The sequence below is a fragment of the Paroedura picta genome, chromosome 1 (genome assembly GCF_049243985.1).
Source record: "Paroedura picta isolate Pp20150507F chromosome 1, Ppicta_v3.0, whole genome shotgun sequence".
Taxonomy (NCBI): Eukaryota; Metazoa; Chordata; class Lepidosauria; order Squamata; family Gekkonidae; genus Paroedura; species Paroedura picta.
This window is the reverse complement of record NC_135369.1, coordinates 81,452,905-81,471,717: the sequence shown is the minus strand read 5'-3', so window position 1 is coordinate 81,471,717 and position 18,813 is coordinate 81,452,905. Positions and strand designations below refer to the sequence as shown.

Here is an 18,813-nt window from a genome sequence, read left to right as displayed (position 1 = left end):
CGCCACAGCACTGATAAAGCTGTTCTAACTGAGCAGTAATATCAGGGCTCTCTCAGCCTCACCCACCTCACAGGGTGTCTGTTGTGGGAAGAGGAAAGGGAAGGCGACTGTAAGCCACTTTGAGACTCCTTGTAGAGAAATGTGGCAAATAAGAACCATCTCTTCATCTTCCTCTTCCTCATCTTCTTCTTCTAGTACTGACTGCTTCGCTAAAAGCTTAACTAAAGTTATCCCACTGCAGTAGAGCATTATGCACTGCCCAGTTGTAGAAGCAGACAGTTGTGCAAATGTGCTATTAAACTTTTAGAGACTCTTGCTTTTTCGTTATTCTTGTTCACATCAGTAATTTCTGAAATGTTAGCTCCTAATTAGTGTTAGGAAATTTTGAAATGCCTCTTAAGTAAAGACCAGCAAACACAGGATGTGCTCTAGAGCAGGGGTAGTCAACCTGTGGTCCTCCAGATGTTCATGGACTACAATTCCCATGAGCCCCTGCCAGCATTTGCTCTAGAGCCTCGTCTTTGTGTGACTGTTTTGGGTCTTGTATGGCATGTGTATTAGGAAGCCAGGAGATCCTAAGACTGTCTGGCAGCCAGGGAAGAGGTGTTTGGAAGTGGTTGGCCATTGCCCAGCCCCTGTTACGACATTGGTATTCCTTGAAGGTCTCCCATCCAAACAGTAGCCAGAGCCAACCCTGCTTAACTTCTGAGATCTGATGAGATTAGCCTTGCCTGGGCTATACAGGTCAGGTCTGTGAATATTCACTTTATATATAAAGCACCATCAAGGTGTGTGTAGAGAGTATAAAAAGAAAGATTTCTGCCCTAAAGGACTTAGAATATAAAGTTGCAGAGCAAAGCTTAGTGGAGGAGATAAATTGGTGAAGAATTTGTTCATTTGAATTTTGGCACATAGGTTTATTTTGCTACCAAAGGCCACAGCCGCTGTCTTATTTCTGGGCTCAATAAAATCAGAGTCCAGTAGCACCTTTAAGACCAACAAAGATTTGTTCAAGGCGTGAGCTTTTGAGAGCAAGCACTCTTCCTCAGACTAAGAACTGCCCATCATAACAGTAGGAATACATAAGCAAAAGTTCATCCTGTTACATTAGTAAACTGTGTCACAGCATCCACACACAGCCACATGATAACTCCCTGCCAAACCAGCCAGTCAGACCTCTCGAACCCATTTGTAGTTCACAAGGACATATCAGAAATAAAACTGTCAAAGCCAGTGATCCACGGCTCACACCCTACTATTTACCGGGCTGTTCTGGGTTTGATGAAGAACAGAAGAAAGCGATAGCTCAGTTACTGCATCGCATCAGCACCAATCACTCATGGACAGCACTCCAAGGGACTTGCAATTGCCGTCATCACCGACATTTCTCAGTCTGTATCTTCAGCAATGAGACTGGCTGGGGATGAGGTGAGAGGCTCAGCTTTCTGCCTTGCTAGTGTCACCATGGATTTTATAAAGAGACATGCATACGATTTGCACATTCCTTACTCTCTAAGGCATCGCCTCGTGCCAATCTGGGGAAGTGTGGTTGCTGCGAACTGCCTTGGCATTATTGCCCTGGGAGAACTTTATCTCTCCAAGTTATTGTGAAACATCATTTCAGTCACCTTCCAGCTCCTAGTTATAGGCCTCTCTCCTTTTTTAAGTGACTAAATGTGGTGACCTTTGCAGATTAATGATGACAGAAGTCATATTGGTACCATGAAACACAAAAAAGTAAGAACATATAAAAGCAGTTTTCTAAAACCAGCCATAAAAATTAGGATTTTCCAAAACCATTAAGAAAATATTTAATTATGCCAGTGGATGGACGTCAATGAAGTCTGTGCATTTTAAAAGGACTTTGAATGAGCAACGACCAAGAGTGGCTGAAGTCCAGGGAGTCCAGCTGTCACAGAGATTTCATCCAGCATTTTAATAAGTATGTTACTATTACCATGCGAATGACTAGTTCATAGTTTGCCCTGGTAGTGCAAAGCAAACAATTAACAATTTTAGTTTTAACCAGAATCATATATTTGAGAAGCTGATATGTTTTACTTTATTGCAATAGGGCTGTGACAGTGACCTTTTCCGCACAAGGAATTCAGCCCGGGCCAGTGCTTGCCGATCATGGGGCTAATGCCTGCTTCCAGACAGCATCAGTGCTATGCTGTAACCCGATTCTCCATTCTTAAAAATCAGAAACTGGCCCCAGTTGCCCCGCAGCACAATGGAAACTCACATCCTGGCTGCCTTATCCAGAGGAACAAATCTGGGGTGCACCAAGTCCAGCAGGGAAAATGCTGCCCCCATATGGAACCTGTAAAGATCAGGGCAACCTGCTCCAGATCGGACACAGTGCAGCGCTGCTGGTGTGGAATAAGTCAACATCTCCCTTTCATCTTGACTCCAATTAGCCCCTCATAGTAACTGACCCCCTCACACCACTATAGGTACACTTGAGGAAATCTTTTTCAGTGTATCTGAGGAAGTAAGCATCTACACATGCTAAGTTTCTCAGTTCTCACTTATGCCCAGAATTGAACTTTGTTGGTGTTGAAAGTGCAATTAGACCACACCTTAGTTCTCACATCTGTTTGTTAACTCTTGTGTTTGTATGCTAATTTGCTGCCATTCATAGGTCTTAACTGCTTTAATCCAATCTCAGCATTGCTTATGCATCTTGACTCTAACTAGCCCTTCCTGGCAACTGCCTCCTCCCCCCCCCCCCCACACACACACCTATATGTAAGGCATGCACATTAAAGCTTATACCCAGAATTAAATTTTGTTGGTCTTAATGGTGCCACCGGACTCAAACTTTGTTCTTAAATATCTCCCCATGTTTAAGGAGAATCTCAAGCAAGTTTAACAGCTGCCTACATCTTTTGCCTGACATCAGGATGTCTAAATGTTGCACCTGTTAAGTCTATATTTTAACTTGCCCCCACACCTTTGACCCTTCTTTTTATTCCAGAATTTTATTTTGAATACAGACTTAAGAAAAACAACAAGCCATGGTGGTATGTGCTGAATCTTTGAGTAACCAGATATTGTTCCCTGAACAATGGGTTACATTCCAGTCATTCATAATATATGAGGATATCCAAGGATTTCCTTAGTTCAGCATTGACAGCTATGGAGTGTGACTGCACTCTGTTCTTTTACTTGCCATCATGATTCTTCACTTAGAAGGTCTTTGCCCAAATTGGAGCAAATTTGCCTTCCAGCCTAATGGCAGGAATCTTAATTGCTCATTCCAAAGTTTTTTTTTTACCCTAGCAGTCCCTCCCATTTCTCTTTTGTCTTAGGCAAGGTGTGAAGTGAAAAGGATGGAAGGAACTTTTCCTGGAATCAGCTGCTTCTCTCTGCTTCTCAAGAAGGCAGACAGGGCAGAGATGCAACAGTATAGCCCTTCCACCTTAATTCTTTTATGGGAGTGCTGGGAAGCCTTTCACACCTTTTTTTGTAAGTGGGGCAGCTGCCCTTACTACCCTTTCCATTTGTGCTTTATACCATTGTGAAATAAAAAATCTGTGTCAGTGTAAACAGGCTCAGATTTGGAATAAAAAGCCAAGCAGCTAATAAGCATTGATTTTTTAGGAAACTAACTGGCAAAGGATAGTCCCTTTTATTTTCTGTCACTGGGACTAAAGGCTACAGCTTCCAGTAGGTATCTGTCAGGGAGCTTTCTTAAGGGAATTGTCTCCCTCTGCATACCCCTGTATTGATTAATGCTCCTGGAAGTGAAAATATATCTTAAAACATCTTCCAGAGCAAGAATTTCTGAGGGGAAATTAAACAGCTCTGTGTGCCAGTAAGAGTAACTGGAAAAGAAGAAGAAGAAGAAAAAAGACTTCATAGTCTAGTCAGCTAGTTGCTGCTCAGACTGATAAATAATCCTTCAGAATGTTTTTGAGGGATGTCTGAGAAGCGAATAGGGAGGTGAGGGAGAATGAAGATGCTTTGAAGATTCTGTGGTCCTCTTGGCATGCTTGCCTTATCTTCACGTCCCTCCCTTCCCATTCTACCTTACTTAAGAAAGTTCTGCGCCTCATAAAGTAAGGACAGGGTCATAATTTTTATATAAAAACTTGCTTGAACTGTGTTTTCTTACTGACTAATCTTCCTCTTCACTCTGATTGGGGAAGCCCAGGCTAGCCAGATTACATCAAATCTCAGAAGCTAAGCACTGTTCACCCTGGTTAGTATTTGGATGGGAGGCCACCAAGGAGTTCCAGGGTCACTATGATGATGATGATGATGATGAAGAGGAAGAGGAAGAAGGAAGAAGAAGAGGAAGAAGAAGAAGAAGACACTAGCAGATCACCTCAGTCTCTTGCCTTGAAAACTTATGGCAGAAGTGGCCATACTATGGCTCTCCAAATGTCCATGGACTGCAATTACCATGAGCCCCTGGCAACTGGCCATGCTGGCAGCAGCTCATGGTAATTGTAGTCCATGGACTACATGGCAAACCCTATGGATTTGCCATAAGTGGGTTGAGGTTTGATGTGGCACTTTGCACACTCTCACAAATGTCACATATACACACAAAGTTCATCTTCATCGGTACAGGCACAAACTAGCCCTTACATCATAGCAGGGACTCTAGCTTTTTCTGTAAGAATGTGCTCAGGCAAGGTTTCTACACAACTATAAAGGTGGACTATCCCTAGGCCTGAAATGTGGTTTGTTTCTGCAAACCCTTCCTTTTTAAAGGCTTATAATGAGTGCAAAGATTAAAATTTCACTTTTCAGGAGTTGTCACGTACATAAGATGAAGTAAAATTATATGAATTGTTGACAGAGAGTCTCCCCAAGCTCAGCTTGACTATTTTAAACTAGTAGCTGCTTCAACCTTTTCAAATCCCAAGATGCATCTTGGAGTTGCTTAACTATAAAAGTTGCCCATTCCTGCAAAAATGGTTGTTAAGCTGGCACCTGGTGTGTCATGTTGTACATCTAGATGAAAGGGGAGATTCCTGGGCAACATGTCTCCACAGCTCATTGATCTCTCTCTGAAGAAAGACTGGTATGTCTCCCTACAGATTACTCAGCAGGATGATTTAAAGCTTGCTGTTGAACGATTTAAAGTCTGGCATTGTGTAGCTATGTATTGCATAGGAAGGAGCACACGGTGAAGCTGTCACTGCTTTTTCCAAAGAAGGGCATTAAATCTTACAGCACAAAGCACAGCCCCTTCAAGTAAATTTAAAGGATCTTTTGTTCTCTTTCAAAATAGGAAACAGTCCATTTGACTCAAGAATGAGACACCTGGAGACATGGGAAATATTATTTGTTTGTTTGGGGTAGGAAGGTTAGAAGGGTGAGACATTTCTACCAGACTTTCATAGTCATAAGAGCAGGTTGGTTAAAGTTCTTGACAGTAAAATCCTAAGCAGATCTCCTCAGAATCCTTCTCCAGTCAATTCAGCTGGGCTTCCTCCTGAGAAAGCATTCTTAGAATGGTATTGCGAGTCAGCTGAGAGAAACCTCATCTTATATATAGCTATAGCTCTCCAAGACACAGCCAAACCTGCTGGTGGGTCCAGTTATACACACAACTCACAAGCCCGCTTTGAAGCACCATCTTTCCTTTTGCCCAGTTCTTGAGCTTTGCTATTATTTAATTTCCCTTTTTAATCAGGTCCATGATAGAAATTCTTTGAGGTCCCATTTAGAATATGCTACATCTCTCTCTCTCTTTCTCTCTCTCTCTCACACACACACTCACATACAAACAACATTTCCTGTCATATCAAATGTCCTTTTCCTCTAAACTGTGTCCTATAAATTGTTCTCATAAGGACCCTAGCAGCACATTTTGTACCAGCTGTAATTTCCAGATCAAGGCCAAGGGAAGGCCCCCATAGAGTGAGTTACAGAAGTCCAGTTTGGAGGTGACTGTCTTGTGGATCATTGTTGCTAGGTGTTCAGGTGGCAGGCAAGGTTCTATTAGCCTTGCCTGGCATAGGTGGAAAAACACCACTTGCGCTACGCTGGCGACCTGCGCCTCCAGTGCAAGGGAGGCATCCAGAATCATACCCAGATTCCTGGCTGAGTGTGAGGTCTTCAATTACACTCCATCCAGCCCCTTTTTATCAAACCACAGGTCCTCTGTCTTGGAGGGGTTGAGTTTCAGTCAGCTTTGCCTGAGTCATAACACTACTGCTTCCAAACAACTGGCAGATGTTTTTGGGAGACATTCAGAATGGCTGTCCATCAAGAGATAGAGTGGGGTGTCATCAGCATACTGATGACAACCTAGTCAAAAACTCTGGACCAGCTGGACCAGAGGGTGCATAAAGATGTTAAACAATGTGGGGGAGAGTATTGCACCCTGTGGAACCCCACAGAGGAATTGGTAACTACGTGATTGCATCTCCCCCACTGCAACCATCTGTGTCCTGTTCTGGAGAAAGGAGATGAGACATTTATAGGCTGTCCTCCAAATTCCAGCTCCAGCAAAGCAGTATAAAATCAGCTCATGGTCAATGATAGCAATGACAGTAGATTCACCAGCATGAGCCTGGTGCCCCAAAAGGCAGTAAAAAGATACCAGGTGAGCCTCAAGGGGGAGGTAGGCTCAAGTTCAGTAGAACCTTGGAGACCCAATAAGATGTTTGAGTTGTAGGATTATGTGCATCAAAGTTCCCTTTGTCAGGTATAAAGTGATAATTGACAAAAGGAGCTTCTAAAAGTTTACACCATAAGAATCTTGTTGGTCTCTAAGGTACTAGTGGACTTGAATCTAGCTCTTCTATTATAGACTGACATGGCTACTCTCCAAAAACAATCCTGGAAGATGAGGGTCTTCCAGTGGTAAGATGCCACTAGAAACTACCATCTCAGTTACTGCCCACCTCACCTCTGAAGACTGGAGCTCAGAGACCATGATTTGAGAGGCGGATTGTAACAGCTGGGCTAGACAGCATAGAGGATGGGGATGAATCAAGCCATTTGGTCCCAAGCCATTTAGGGCCTTAAAGAATCAGCATTTCAAATTATGTCTGGAAGCAGATGGATAACCATTGCATCTCTCTCGGCATACCTTAATCTTTAAAAATGCAAGTAGAAGCCACACTGCCTTTTTAACATTGTAGCTGTTCCATTCTTTTTTTTTCCAGAGAGTGCTAAAATACTCAGAACTAGATAAATAAATACGGTTCTAGGAGTATTTTTTAAAAATAAAAATGATAATGCTGACTACTTATGGCTTATTGTTGGAAAGTTTATCCTCACCACTTTAACTTCCAACCACATGAACATTCCAGCCTTGTCAGTCTGTTTAAATTAGTTCTATCCTAGTAGACTCTGGCAAAGTATAGGGATATCTGCAACAAGCCTGGTTGGAGCCAGTAGGAAATGAATCCGTCTACCACAGATACTTATTTAGACAAAATTATTAATGCTTAGTCGCAGGGAAGTGGCTTCCTTTCTCACGGGGTTGAATGATGGGAGAAATGCTCTCATGATAAGCCCGCCATCAGCCTGGCGTTTGCTATAGACGGTAGATAAAATGATGCTGCAGGGATGTCTGGTTCCTTTTCCTTGTATCTACCTTATTCATCTTGCAAACAGGTTTCAGTCTTAATCAGGGTGAACATTTTGTATACATTTGCCTGACAATAAATAAGAGGGATAGGGAGGTAAAAGTGCTGGAAGGAAAACACTTAATTATGATGGAAACAAGTAAAGGTTCCCTTTGTTTAGATTAACTCTCTGCTATCTGACCACATTGAATTCTTGAATGGGAGTTGAGATGCCTGATAATGAAAGGAAAAACCTTGGCAAATGTGTAAGTGATATTAGGTGTGAGTTTTATTCAATAGCTATGCTATTTTAATTTCAAGATCTGACTTAAGTTACGTATCTTACATTTCAGTTGTTCTCTTGTTGCTCTTCTTTGAGAAGATACCTAAAGGGATACTCGATGGAGTTTTATAAGTAGCTTTGGGAAGTGGTGAAAAGATTATCTGAGTGACTGTGGGGGGAGGCGTTTGTTTGCAGGTAATCTTTGAATGGGAAATGTCCACAACACTCCCATATTAAGATGTCAGTTATTATGGAATGTACATCTCTTGCCCAGGACATGTGAGGCTTCTCTTACTCCTTCCTCTCTAGTGTCTCCTCTTCCCCTTCTATCCTTGAGTACATCTGGTATTTCTGAGATAGGGGGAGCTTTTTCTCTCTTTCCTATAATACCAGAGCATGCCCCCCCCCCCAAAAAAAGCTGATGGGTAATAGGTTCAGGAAACAAAAGGAAATGTTTCTTTACTCAAAAAAATAATTTGTGGAACTCACAAACAGTGAACATATTGATGGCCACAGGCTTTGGATGGCTATGGAGGGGAGCTAGGTAGAACTGTTTTCAGTGAATCTCTCAGTGTCTAATAGCTGTGGTGAATTAAGGGAACCTGTGAGCAAATCTTTGATTGCCTGTACCGGAATTGGGGAAAGGCCTTTGCCTCTATACCCTGTTAGTTGGCTCTCTAGGGTAGCTGGTTGGCCACCGTGTAAAGGCACATTCTGGACTACATGAACCATTGATCGGGTCCAGAAAGTCTTTTATGCTTTTTTATGGCTGCCATAGCAGGGAGATGTTATGAGTCTCCAGTGCACACTTCTTCCACATTCCCAATGGTCACCTAAGAGAATGTGGAAATGCACAATCCTTCATGTATGTACATGTATGTATGTGTTCATGTATGTAAGTCAGTCTTTCTCAACTGTTTTACCATCGAGAAACCCTTGAAACATTCTTCAAATGTTGAGAAACCACAGAAGTGGCACAGAATATGGTTGGGAAGCATAGCTGTGTACGCAACCACCTGAGGCCCCTCTTCTTCCCACTCAGTCCAGGCCCATCATTGGCTATTTTGGGAGGGAGGGGTCGATGACCATATATGGTTATATCACCTGATAAATGTTTAGCATTTTTTAAAAAACATTGAAATTAATTAACTCCAACCTATTCAGGAAACCATTTGGGGGCTGTCATGAAACCCCTGATGTACGTTCATATTTGTGCATGTATTTTCACGTCCTGAAGGCTTCCCAGAATATCCCCATACAAATAAAAATTAAGTATAATATTTAAAACAAACTTTAAAACAAAAGCAATAAGAATACTGAAGCAAACAAGCCGCCACCCCACCAAAAAAAAACTTTAGTGAGGAGTACCAAGATAATAGCATAAGCTTATCTAGTTCCTTTGCATTCATGCCACTGAATCTTTTACCCTCAAGAAGTTTCTTAATCATGGCTACTACTGTATGGTACAGTGATAAATCATAGCTTGAAAAGCATGCTTTGTGTAATGTGTGCCATTGGTAAGTAGCACATCTAGATTGGTGCAAAATCGAGAGCAGGCCATGGCCAGGTGGCTGCAAAGAATATTGCTGTCCAGTAAACTATAATTTGTAAATTCACACATCACAGTCCTGTGATTAGAATTACCTGTGATTAATAAACCAGCCACATACTACAGCTTGAAATCCAGGTTTGGTACCAGTCAACAAGCCTTGTTTTGTTGGATTATGAGGAAAGGAAATCTCCTGGAATTACAGCTGATCTCCAGACTACAGGGATCATTTTCCCCTGGAGGAAATGACTGCTTTGGAGGGAGGATTCTATGACATTATGCCCCACTGAGGTCCTTCCCCTCTCCAAACTTCCCTCAAATTACCAGGAATTTCCCAACCCAGACTTGGCCACTTTGTTTATCTGCATTGGACATCAAAACCAACTGGGGCTTGATGAAACTATTGTTTATATACTACAATCTATCGTGACGTTATGGAGAGAGCCATACAGCATAATTTGGGAAGATGCTTTCAGGAATTTGCTATTTATGGTGCTCCACCCTTGTTCTATTTCATTTATAGAGCACATGGGAATGAAATGGCCCATTTTACCCATTTCTGTATTGTTTAGAGGAGCTGGAGAAAAGGCTTCTCTTAACTGCATTCCTGGCATTTTGTTTGTGTATGTGTTGGATGGGTCATAGATTTTTCCATCTGAACTTGTCAGACAGCTTCCAGGAGTGCTAGCCATGCTGTCTCCTAAAAGGCTCTGTTCTCCCCCTGAAACTGTTAACAAATTGCTTATGTATCCAGAGAGATGAGTTGGTAAGTCAAAACAAGTGTGTGTCAAGAAGGGTAAGGCAGCCAATTTGAAGGGGTTCTTTATGTCATGAGCACTTTAATCCTTTTAAGGCAGAAAAGGTAACCAGGACAGCATGGACGCATTATCTTGATCCAGGGACAGGTAGGATGGCATATGGTGTCCTGGAGGTTCTTTTTCAAGTCCTGGGATTTCTTGACTTAATTTTCTCAACCTCTAAGTTGCAAAGACAAATTTTAAAATGCAATGGCAAATGTGATTTGGAAACAAGAGAAGGCCACATTATTTCAGAACTTATAATATTCTGCCTTTCTAACCAATGAGGGCCACTAACAGTTAACAGCAGCACTTTATTATTACGCCTGTGGGTTCGGCAAGACACAGATGCGGTGTCTCTTTATTAACACCAATTCCTACTGGAATACTGAACAGAAAATGTAGGAACTCATGGAACTTATATAAGTTTGAGCTGGCTTATCACAGAACCTGATTGGCCTTTAATGGAGCCATCCAATTGGTCCATAACAGAGTCCCAATACAAGTCACCCATTGCTCACATTAGAATCCTTCATTTGCATACTGCAGCACTTGAGCAGACTGTCTGCATAAACAAGGATGGCCCTGACTCACTTGAGGCCACACCATTGCAGACATGGTGGGGTGCTGCCGGAAGAGAGTGAGCATGTGCCCCACCAGTGGAAGCCCATTGAGGGTGCAGGTGGACAAGGGTGCCATGTGTAGCTGGCCAGCCCCCATGCCAGGGAGGGCAGGGAAGAGGAGACTAGGCAAGCCCCTATTTCAGGGGCTGCCCGCCTGTTCAACAGTAGGGCACAGTTCACATCCATAAAATTCAAGATCTTCCTGGCAGACCACCTCATCTGCCATGTGACCTTAGCACCTTTCCACCCTTCCACAAGGTGGAGAGGATAGTGCACACCACCAAGGATGCCCTTTCCTGGATGACAGCGAGAGACTTGACCTGCATCTGGTGCCCTTCCTGGTTCGCCAGCACATTACTCTCACATCCCTGATCAGGCAAAGCCTAGCGGAAATGCTTAGGATTCAGCGCCTGATTCTTCTGGACTGGCTTCATCCAGACCACATGGGGGACTGTCCTGGTAGATTCTCCAAGGATACTTAGCCACTCAGCCCTGAACAATGCAGAGGGCCATGCTACAGTCACCAGGGCCATGGGACCGTTTTTTTTAATCAACTTTATTCCCCTGCTTGCTGCACCCTCCACTGTCATGTTGGCCAGCTGTGATGTAGGAACCCTGGAGTATCCTATTGGGACAAGCCAGTAGAGGAGAACCCTGTCCTCAGCACCTCAGCCAGCATTGCTGTTGCTGCAGACCATGCTGGCAACAGTTTTGGATCCATCCCCTGTGGGTGTTACAGCCCCAGCTGTGGCAGACCCTTGGCCTGCAATGGGCCCATCTCCTCCCACAGCTCTGGCAACTACAGAATGTGGAGATCTTAGTGCATATGAACAGTTCCCTGACACCTCCAGGACTTTGTAGGCAATTGGTTAAATGACTATATTAGAAGGGAGGGATGTTGTGTATGCAGCCCTGCCAAGGACTGAGCTTGAGGTCCAAGGCAGGATCAAGATCCACAGCCTCTGATTGGCTCGGGGCTTGCTGTCTTTCCCACGGGTGCCAGTGGATTCAAAAACAGTTTAGCTGCTGCCTGTTGATCAACTTGTGGCAGAATCCTCCGAGGATCCAATCATTTCAACCCTAGTGTGTCCAATCACCCAAAGTCATGGGTAAATCCATCGTTCTTCTACAGTATATATTGTGGGGCTTTTCTTGGGTGGAGGGTTTCAGTGAAATCTTGGTGCTACTTGTATCATGTGTCTTCACCAAGCTAGCTGGCTCACGACGGGTTACAACATTAAAAACCTCACAATAAAATGTAACCATCCCCAACTAAAACTGGTCTAGGTCCGATGACCAACTTACCCTCTCTCCACCCCTCTGTTCAACAACACCTCTGTTCAATGCCTCAGGGGAAAAAATGCAATGGGAGGAGAGCCTGATGTCCTGGCCGAACTGAGGAGGGGCCCTCAGTCTTATTGTCTGCCTCAACCCAATGCCTGGTGGAAGAGCTCCATCTTGCAGGCCCTGTGGAACTGCACAAGGTCTGTCAGGGCTCTCAGTTCTTCCAGGAGCTCGTTCCACCAGGTTGGGCCAGGATCAAATAGGCTCTGGCCCTGGTCAAGGCCAGGCATACTTCTCTCCTCCATCAGCAAATTCATACCCACAAGGCTCTGTGGGGGATATACGTTGATAGGTGGTCCCTCATATATGTGGGTCCCAGACCTTGGAAGGCCTTGAATGTTGGCACCAAAATAAGGCTATATTCAGGTCCATGCATTATAATGGTGGTGGTGGGATTTGGTGGTTTGTTTGTTATTTTACTTTTGAGCTCTCAAACAGTTTTAGTAATTAGAGAAGAGGAAGAATGCCTTGGAAATAACAAGTCAACTGCTATGTGAGTGAGTAAACAGTAAAATGCCAAAGGGAAGAGCCTTGGTGTCTAATGGAATGGTGTAGAATCAAAGAGATGCAGGAGTTGGTGGAAATCTTTGTATATTTCCTTCTTCATAAATCTTAATCAGGAACATATTAAGTACATTCAAGATCATAACGTTTGCATGCAGCAGCTATTACAGTACCTGTGTCTTATAAGTATCACCTACTCCTGTACATTCTTGGCAATATTGAGGTGGATCCCAAGTAAATAAGAAGAGTTGGTTCTTATATGCTGGTTTTCCCTACCTGAAGGAGTCTCAAAGTGGCTTACAGTCACCTTCCCTTTCCTCTCCCCACAACAGACACCCTGTGAGGTTGATAGAGCCCTGATGTTACTGCTTGGCCCAAACAGCTTTATCTGTGCTGTGGTGAGCCCAAGGTCACCCAGCTGGGAATCAAACCCGCGCTCCTAACTACGACACCAAGCTGGCTGCTGAGTGCTGCAAGAGGAGTGACATTTGTGCAGCAAGAATTTCCATTAACTCCCCTGCAAGCTATTATTCTGCTCTTTGGAGTCAGAGAACCTTCATGAGCCAATATGAGAGCAAATAGGAGATCTGTAGTGGGGAGAAGGAATCAGTAAGAATTCCCCCTCCTGTTCCCCCAGCTGAAGAGTGGTACCCTCTGGTTTAGGCGCTCCTGTGCTGGCAGAAATTTGTGCTGCTTATAATTCTGTTCCATAAGTGACAGGATAATTGTGTGTTGAAAAGCATTTTGTTTTCTGTCTTTGCAAGTAGTTTTGATGTGATGAATTAATTAAATGTGTTGCAGGCTTAAAGAGGCTGAAGAAGTATGCAGACAGAAAAAGGGGAAATCAATTTACAATATAAAACAAAAGCACGATTCTGGAATTGTAAGTATAGTTTGCTCATGATTTCTCTCCTGCTGTGAGTAGTTTGGGCCAACCCTTTTTCCATGTGATCAGAAATCTTAACTCTCACCAAGTGAGGCTGAAATGAGCTCTACAATTATGTCCAACACATTTCCAACAAATGCCAACAGATTATGGAGTGATCTAAGGATAAAAACTACTTGGATTACTGTTTCAATGTATAGAATTGAATTGTCCTTTAGGACAGAGACTGCTGCTGATAATCTGCAAATTTACTGTTCCCAGCCACGGAGGAGACCAGGTTTCTGAAGTTTTTTGGTTCCTTTCATATATTTTCATTTCACAATAGTTTTTACTTCAGTTTTGGGTCAAATGTCCCCTCTATTTTTCAATGATATTTTTGATATAGCCTAATGTCAGTGGTGTAGCTAATATTATTATGTTTCAGATATTAGCTTCAGAAATTGTTTTTCATGGGATTTATTCATGTAGTGATATTTGGCAGTGTTTTGAGCTCTTCAACAGAGGCATTAGCTACAGATGCTTCCAGAATTCTCCATCTCTGAATGGTTTTCAGAATTTGTGGGGTCTCATCTAGTTTATAAGATAGAACTGATGAATTAGGATATTTCCATATTTTTGTTTCTGAATTTTGTACCAATTGCTACATCTGCTTAATTGAATTTTGTACCAATTGCTACATCTGCTCAGTCACATCTGCGTGACTGAGACCTGGGTGAGTGAGGGGGAGTCGGTGACCTTGAAAGAACTGCCCCCCCCAGGATTCTCGGTCCTACACCAATCTCGGACCCATAAGAGGGGAGGGGGGTGGCAATTCTGGCCCGGGAGACTCTCGCCTGCAGAGCTCTCCTGGTGCCGGAAATCAGTGGAGTGGAGTGTGTCGGTATTGGGTGGGGCTCGGTCGAGAGCGGGGCCATCTGGCTGGTATACCATCCGCCCAACACGCCACCAGATGCCCTGCCCCGCCTGCTGGAGGCAGCGGCCGCCTGGGCGTTGCAGTTCCTTAGGCTCTTAATCCTGGGTGACTTCAATGTCCACACGGACTCGCCCACTTCAGGACTTGGTGGGGACCTGGTGTCATCCATGGTGACACTAGGGCTCTCGCAATTTGTTGCCGGTCCCACTCATCACACCGGCCACACGCTTGACTTGATTTTTGGTGCCAGGATAGAGGTGGTTCTGGAGCCAGCTTTGGCCATGCCATGGTCAGACCACTATGTCCTGCGGGCCCGGCTTGGGATGCCACCTCCTCCCCAGTTGGGCGGCCGGCGCACTTTTGCCACCCGCAAAGACTCATGGATCCAATTGGTTTCCGGAATGCTCTGTGGGACCCGATGCCTCCTAGCAACTCACTGGCGGCGTTAGTAGAGGACTGGCAGTTCCGTCTGATAGCCGCTATAGATGAGATTGCCCCTAAGCATCCTCTCTGCGCTCGACTCAAACGGGCCCCCTGGTACACGGGGGTGCTCTGGGAAAAGAAGAGGGAGGTGAGACGACTAGAGCGAGTGTGGCGGAAGACTCGCGACGAAGCTGCAAGAACATCTTATCGCACACTTATGAGGGCATATGAGATGGCGGTGAAAGTGGCGAAGCGAGAGTTCTTCGCCACAGAAATCGCGTCCGCAAGCTCTCACCCGGCCCAATTATTTAGGGTAGTTAGATCCCTCACCGCCCTTCAGGGGCGCCAAAATATTAGTCAATTGGCACTTGGCTGTGAGGCAGTAGCGAGCTTTTTTGTGGATAAAGTCTTGTCGCTTCGCCGTGACCTTCCTGTCACAATTAATACAGTAAACGAACTGGAGACCTGTTGGCTGTCTTTGGCAGCGAGGTTTGATGGCTTCAGACGGCTCTCTTCTTCCAAAGTGGACAAGTTGCTGGGGTCGGTCAGGGCAACTACCTGCCCCCTTGATCCCTGTCCCTCTTGGCTTCTCAAGGGGAGCAGAGAGGGGATAGGAGGCCAACTCAGGGATATTATCAACCTTTCCCTGAGTTCCGGGGAATTCCCCGAGTGGCTGAAGGAGGCGGTGGTTTTTTCGCCCTCTCCTGAAAAAACCAACGCTGGACCCGCAGGACCCTGCCAGCTACCGCCCGGTGTCGCACCTAGCGTTCCTGGGCAAGGTGGTGGAAAGGGCTGCGGCAGACCAGCTCCTAGCTTTCTTGGATGAAACTTTGGCACTCGGTCCATATCAGTCTTGCTTCCGCCCTGTCCACGGGGTGGAGATGGTGTTGGTTGCCCTGCTGGATGATCTCCGTCGCCAGCTGGATAGAGGCGGGTCAGCCGTGCTGGTCCTTCTGGATCTGTCGGCTGCTTTCGACATCGTAGACCATGAGATATTGGTCCATCGCCTCACCGGTACGGGGATACGGGGTACAGCCTTGCGCTGGATACGCTCCTTCCTCCAGAACCGGACCCAGAGGGTTGCAGTGGGGGATGAGCTCTCGCGCCCTTATGGACTCCATTGTGGGGTCCCACAGGGCGCGGTTCTCTCCCCCACACTATTTAACATCTTCATGCGCCCTCTGGCCCAGCTGGTACAGAGTTTTGGGTTGGGCTGCCATCAGTACGCTGATGACACCCAGCTCTATCTCCTTATGGATGGCCACCCAGACTCCCCCCCGTAACCATTCGCCAGATGTTTGGAAGCGGTGACAGAATGGTTTGAGCAGAGTCGCTTGAAACTCAACCCCTCCAAGACGGAGGTCCTGTGGCTGGGAAGTAGGGGGCGGGAACAGGAAGCACATTTACCCACCCTGGCAGGGGCGCATCTTACCATCGCGTCCCAGGCCAGAAACTTGGGTGTGACCATTGATGCCTCCCTGACTATGGAGGCGCAGGTCAGGAAAGTAGCCGGCCAGGCATTTTTCCATCTTCGCCAAGCTCGGCTACTAGCGCCCTACCTGTCCCCCGAACACCTGGCCACTGTGATCCATGCAACGGTCACCTCCAGATTAGATTTCTGTAACTCGCTCTACGCGGGCCTATCCCTGTCTCTGATCCGGAAACTCCAGCTAGTACAAAATGCAGCTGCTAGGGTCCTCACCGGCACACCTTGGAGGGCCCACATCCAGCCTGTGCTGAGGCAGCTGCACTGGTTACCAATTGCTGTCCGGATCCGGTTCAAGGTTCTGGTTTTAACCTTTAAGGCTTTACGCGGGCTGGGACCCACATACCTGAGGGACCGCCTAGTGCCCTATGCTCCCTGCAGGGCTCTGCGCTCTGCGAGTGAGAATCTTCTGGTCGTTCCCGGCCCTAGGGAAGCACGCCTAGCCTCGACCAGGGCCAGGGCCTTTTCGGTCCTGGCCCCCACCTGGTGGAATGAGCTCCCGGGTGAGCTGCGGGCCCTGCGGGACCCTTCAATGTTCCACAGGGCTTGCAAGACGGAGCTCTTCCGCCAGGTCTATGGTTCAGGCTGGGGCTGCTGGGGTACATCGACTGCTCTCCCCCGGGCTTCTTGAACATCATTGACCTCCTTCTCCTCCACCCCCCCTTTTTTAGGAATGGGGGTAGGAAGGGGATTTTATTATTGTGCCGCCATGTTGTGACATTTTAAAGTCTTTTAATGGGAGTTTTAATGGGGTTTTAAGACACTGTAACCCGCCACGAGCCATTTGGGAGTGGCGGGAAATAATTCGAAATAACAACAACAACAACAACAATAATAATAATTAGCCAGAGCTCAATTACACATTGCATTTCAGTTCATTTAGCTCATGTATGTCCTTCCTATTATTTTCTGGTTATCCATGGATTCACTCTGCTCATTAATTTCCATTTATATGGGATGATATCAAAAAAATTAAAAGAGAGAAAAAAGCTGTCTTAAAGCTATTGTAAACATGGTTGCATCAAAATCCTTGTGTGTTCTTTTACTGATGAGACTGTGCTCCTTCCCATTGGTAAAACACCTTATAGAAAGAACCTTAATACACTCATACGAATAGCCAAGATTTAGCTGCTGTTATTGTTTGTCTGTGTTAAGGCACACATGGGCATTGGTGATATAGGAAGGGGAAAGTAGCAGAGGAATTGACCAAACTAAAAGCTGGGACAAACTCAAAATGCTCTCATTCTACAATGATTTGAGACATTCTCCTACATGAACCACAATTAAGAAGGGCTGGATCTCAGAGCAGAGTGAATCCATGGATCAATAAATAATTGGAATGGGGAGGATTCAGTTTGAAGCTCAGTAAGTGCCTGTAGTTGTTTCTTGATCTAATAGTATTTAAAGCAAAGTTGAAGATGGCTGATGTGTGTCCCCAAGGTTCTTGAATATTGGTTGGTGTGCATTGGAATTTTGGGGCAGCCCTTTTCACTCAATTTGATTTCTTTTTTTGTGTGTGTTTTATTTGCAGAAAGCAAAGATAAGTATGAAAATCTGAGTGAAGAAAGGCATGTGTCATTGTGCCACCTGTTCAGTAAGCTCAAAATGTCTGTGGATGGGGAAAAAAAGAAACCACAGTTCTCATTTCTTTCCTTGTCTTCTTTTGCATTTGTTTTCTGTTCTTACTGACAGTACACACTAAGCATTCTTTGATAAACAGATTCACTGTATGGAGTGCCCAATAAAGAAGTTATGCAGTTGAGAAATGTCTCTTCTATGTACCCTGCACTATTGTCCTCATCCATAGTATCTTGTAACCTGTATGGAAGAATATTAATAATAAATGGAGCAGCAAGAGGAAGCATCTGTCAGTCTGAAGCATACTGTAATCTGTATAAACCTCTAACTTCACAAATGCCCTGCATTTCCATTTAGTGACATCTCTCCAAAGTGGCTGTGCTACACTGCTGCCATTAGATGGAGGGGATTTCTTGTGAGTATCATTGCTAGTATGTTGCAGCAAAACCACAAAGGAATCTTGTGGCAGTTTAAAGACTTACAGAATTACTGAAGTGTTAGCCTTTCTGGAGTTTGCTTTGACAGGTGCATGGTGGGAATTTTCAGTCAGCAGCTATACATGTATTGGATTGGACCCAGCAGTGCACAGATACAAGGATAGCATGTCTTTCCTGCATTCCCCTCTTCTTAGTAGCCCTATCCAACCCGGGGGGTCACAGGGCCCATGTCGACTAAAATCCATGCAGGTTTTTTTTGGGGGGGGATCTGCAGGAAGGTGGGTGAAATCATTCTTTCCTCAGTCCTCTGTCAGTGGCATTAGAAAGGACTACTGGGGAGAGAGGAACATGGGAAAGATCCATGATGATCAGCAACTGATCCACTGATGGATTTCTGGAGCCAGAGCATATAGAGATTGGGGTAGCATGAAATGCAAGCAAGCTTGTGACAT

The 18,813-nt window shown here is 45.0% G+C and overlaps 1 protein-coding gene across 2 annotated transcripts in view; it reads left to right on the top strand.

The window, feature by feature from the left end:
• Window positions 1-17,993, top strand: part of FMN2 (formin 2) — a 223,718-nt gene extending 205,725 nt beyond the window's left edge. For both annotated transcript variants that reach the window (XM_077345246.1, XM_077345237.1), the window contains 2 exons: window positions 13,440-13,521; window positions 17,878-17,993. In XM_077345246.1, the coding sequence (XP_077201361.1) occupies window positions 13,440-13,521; window positions 17,878-17,904 (109 nt within the window). In that variant the 3' untranslated portion in view covers window positions 17,905-17,993. The remainder of the gene's footprint in view (window positions 1-13,439; window positions 13,522-17,877) is intronic.
• The last annotated feature ends 820 nt before the right edge of the window (window positions 17,994-18,813 follow it).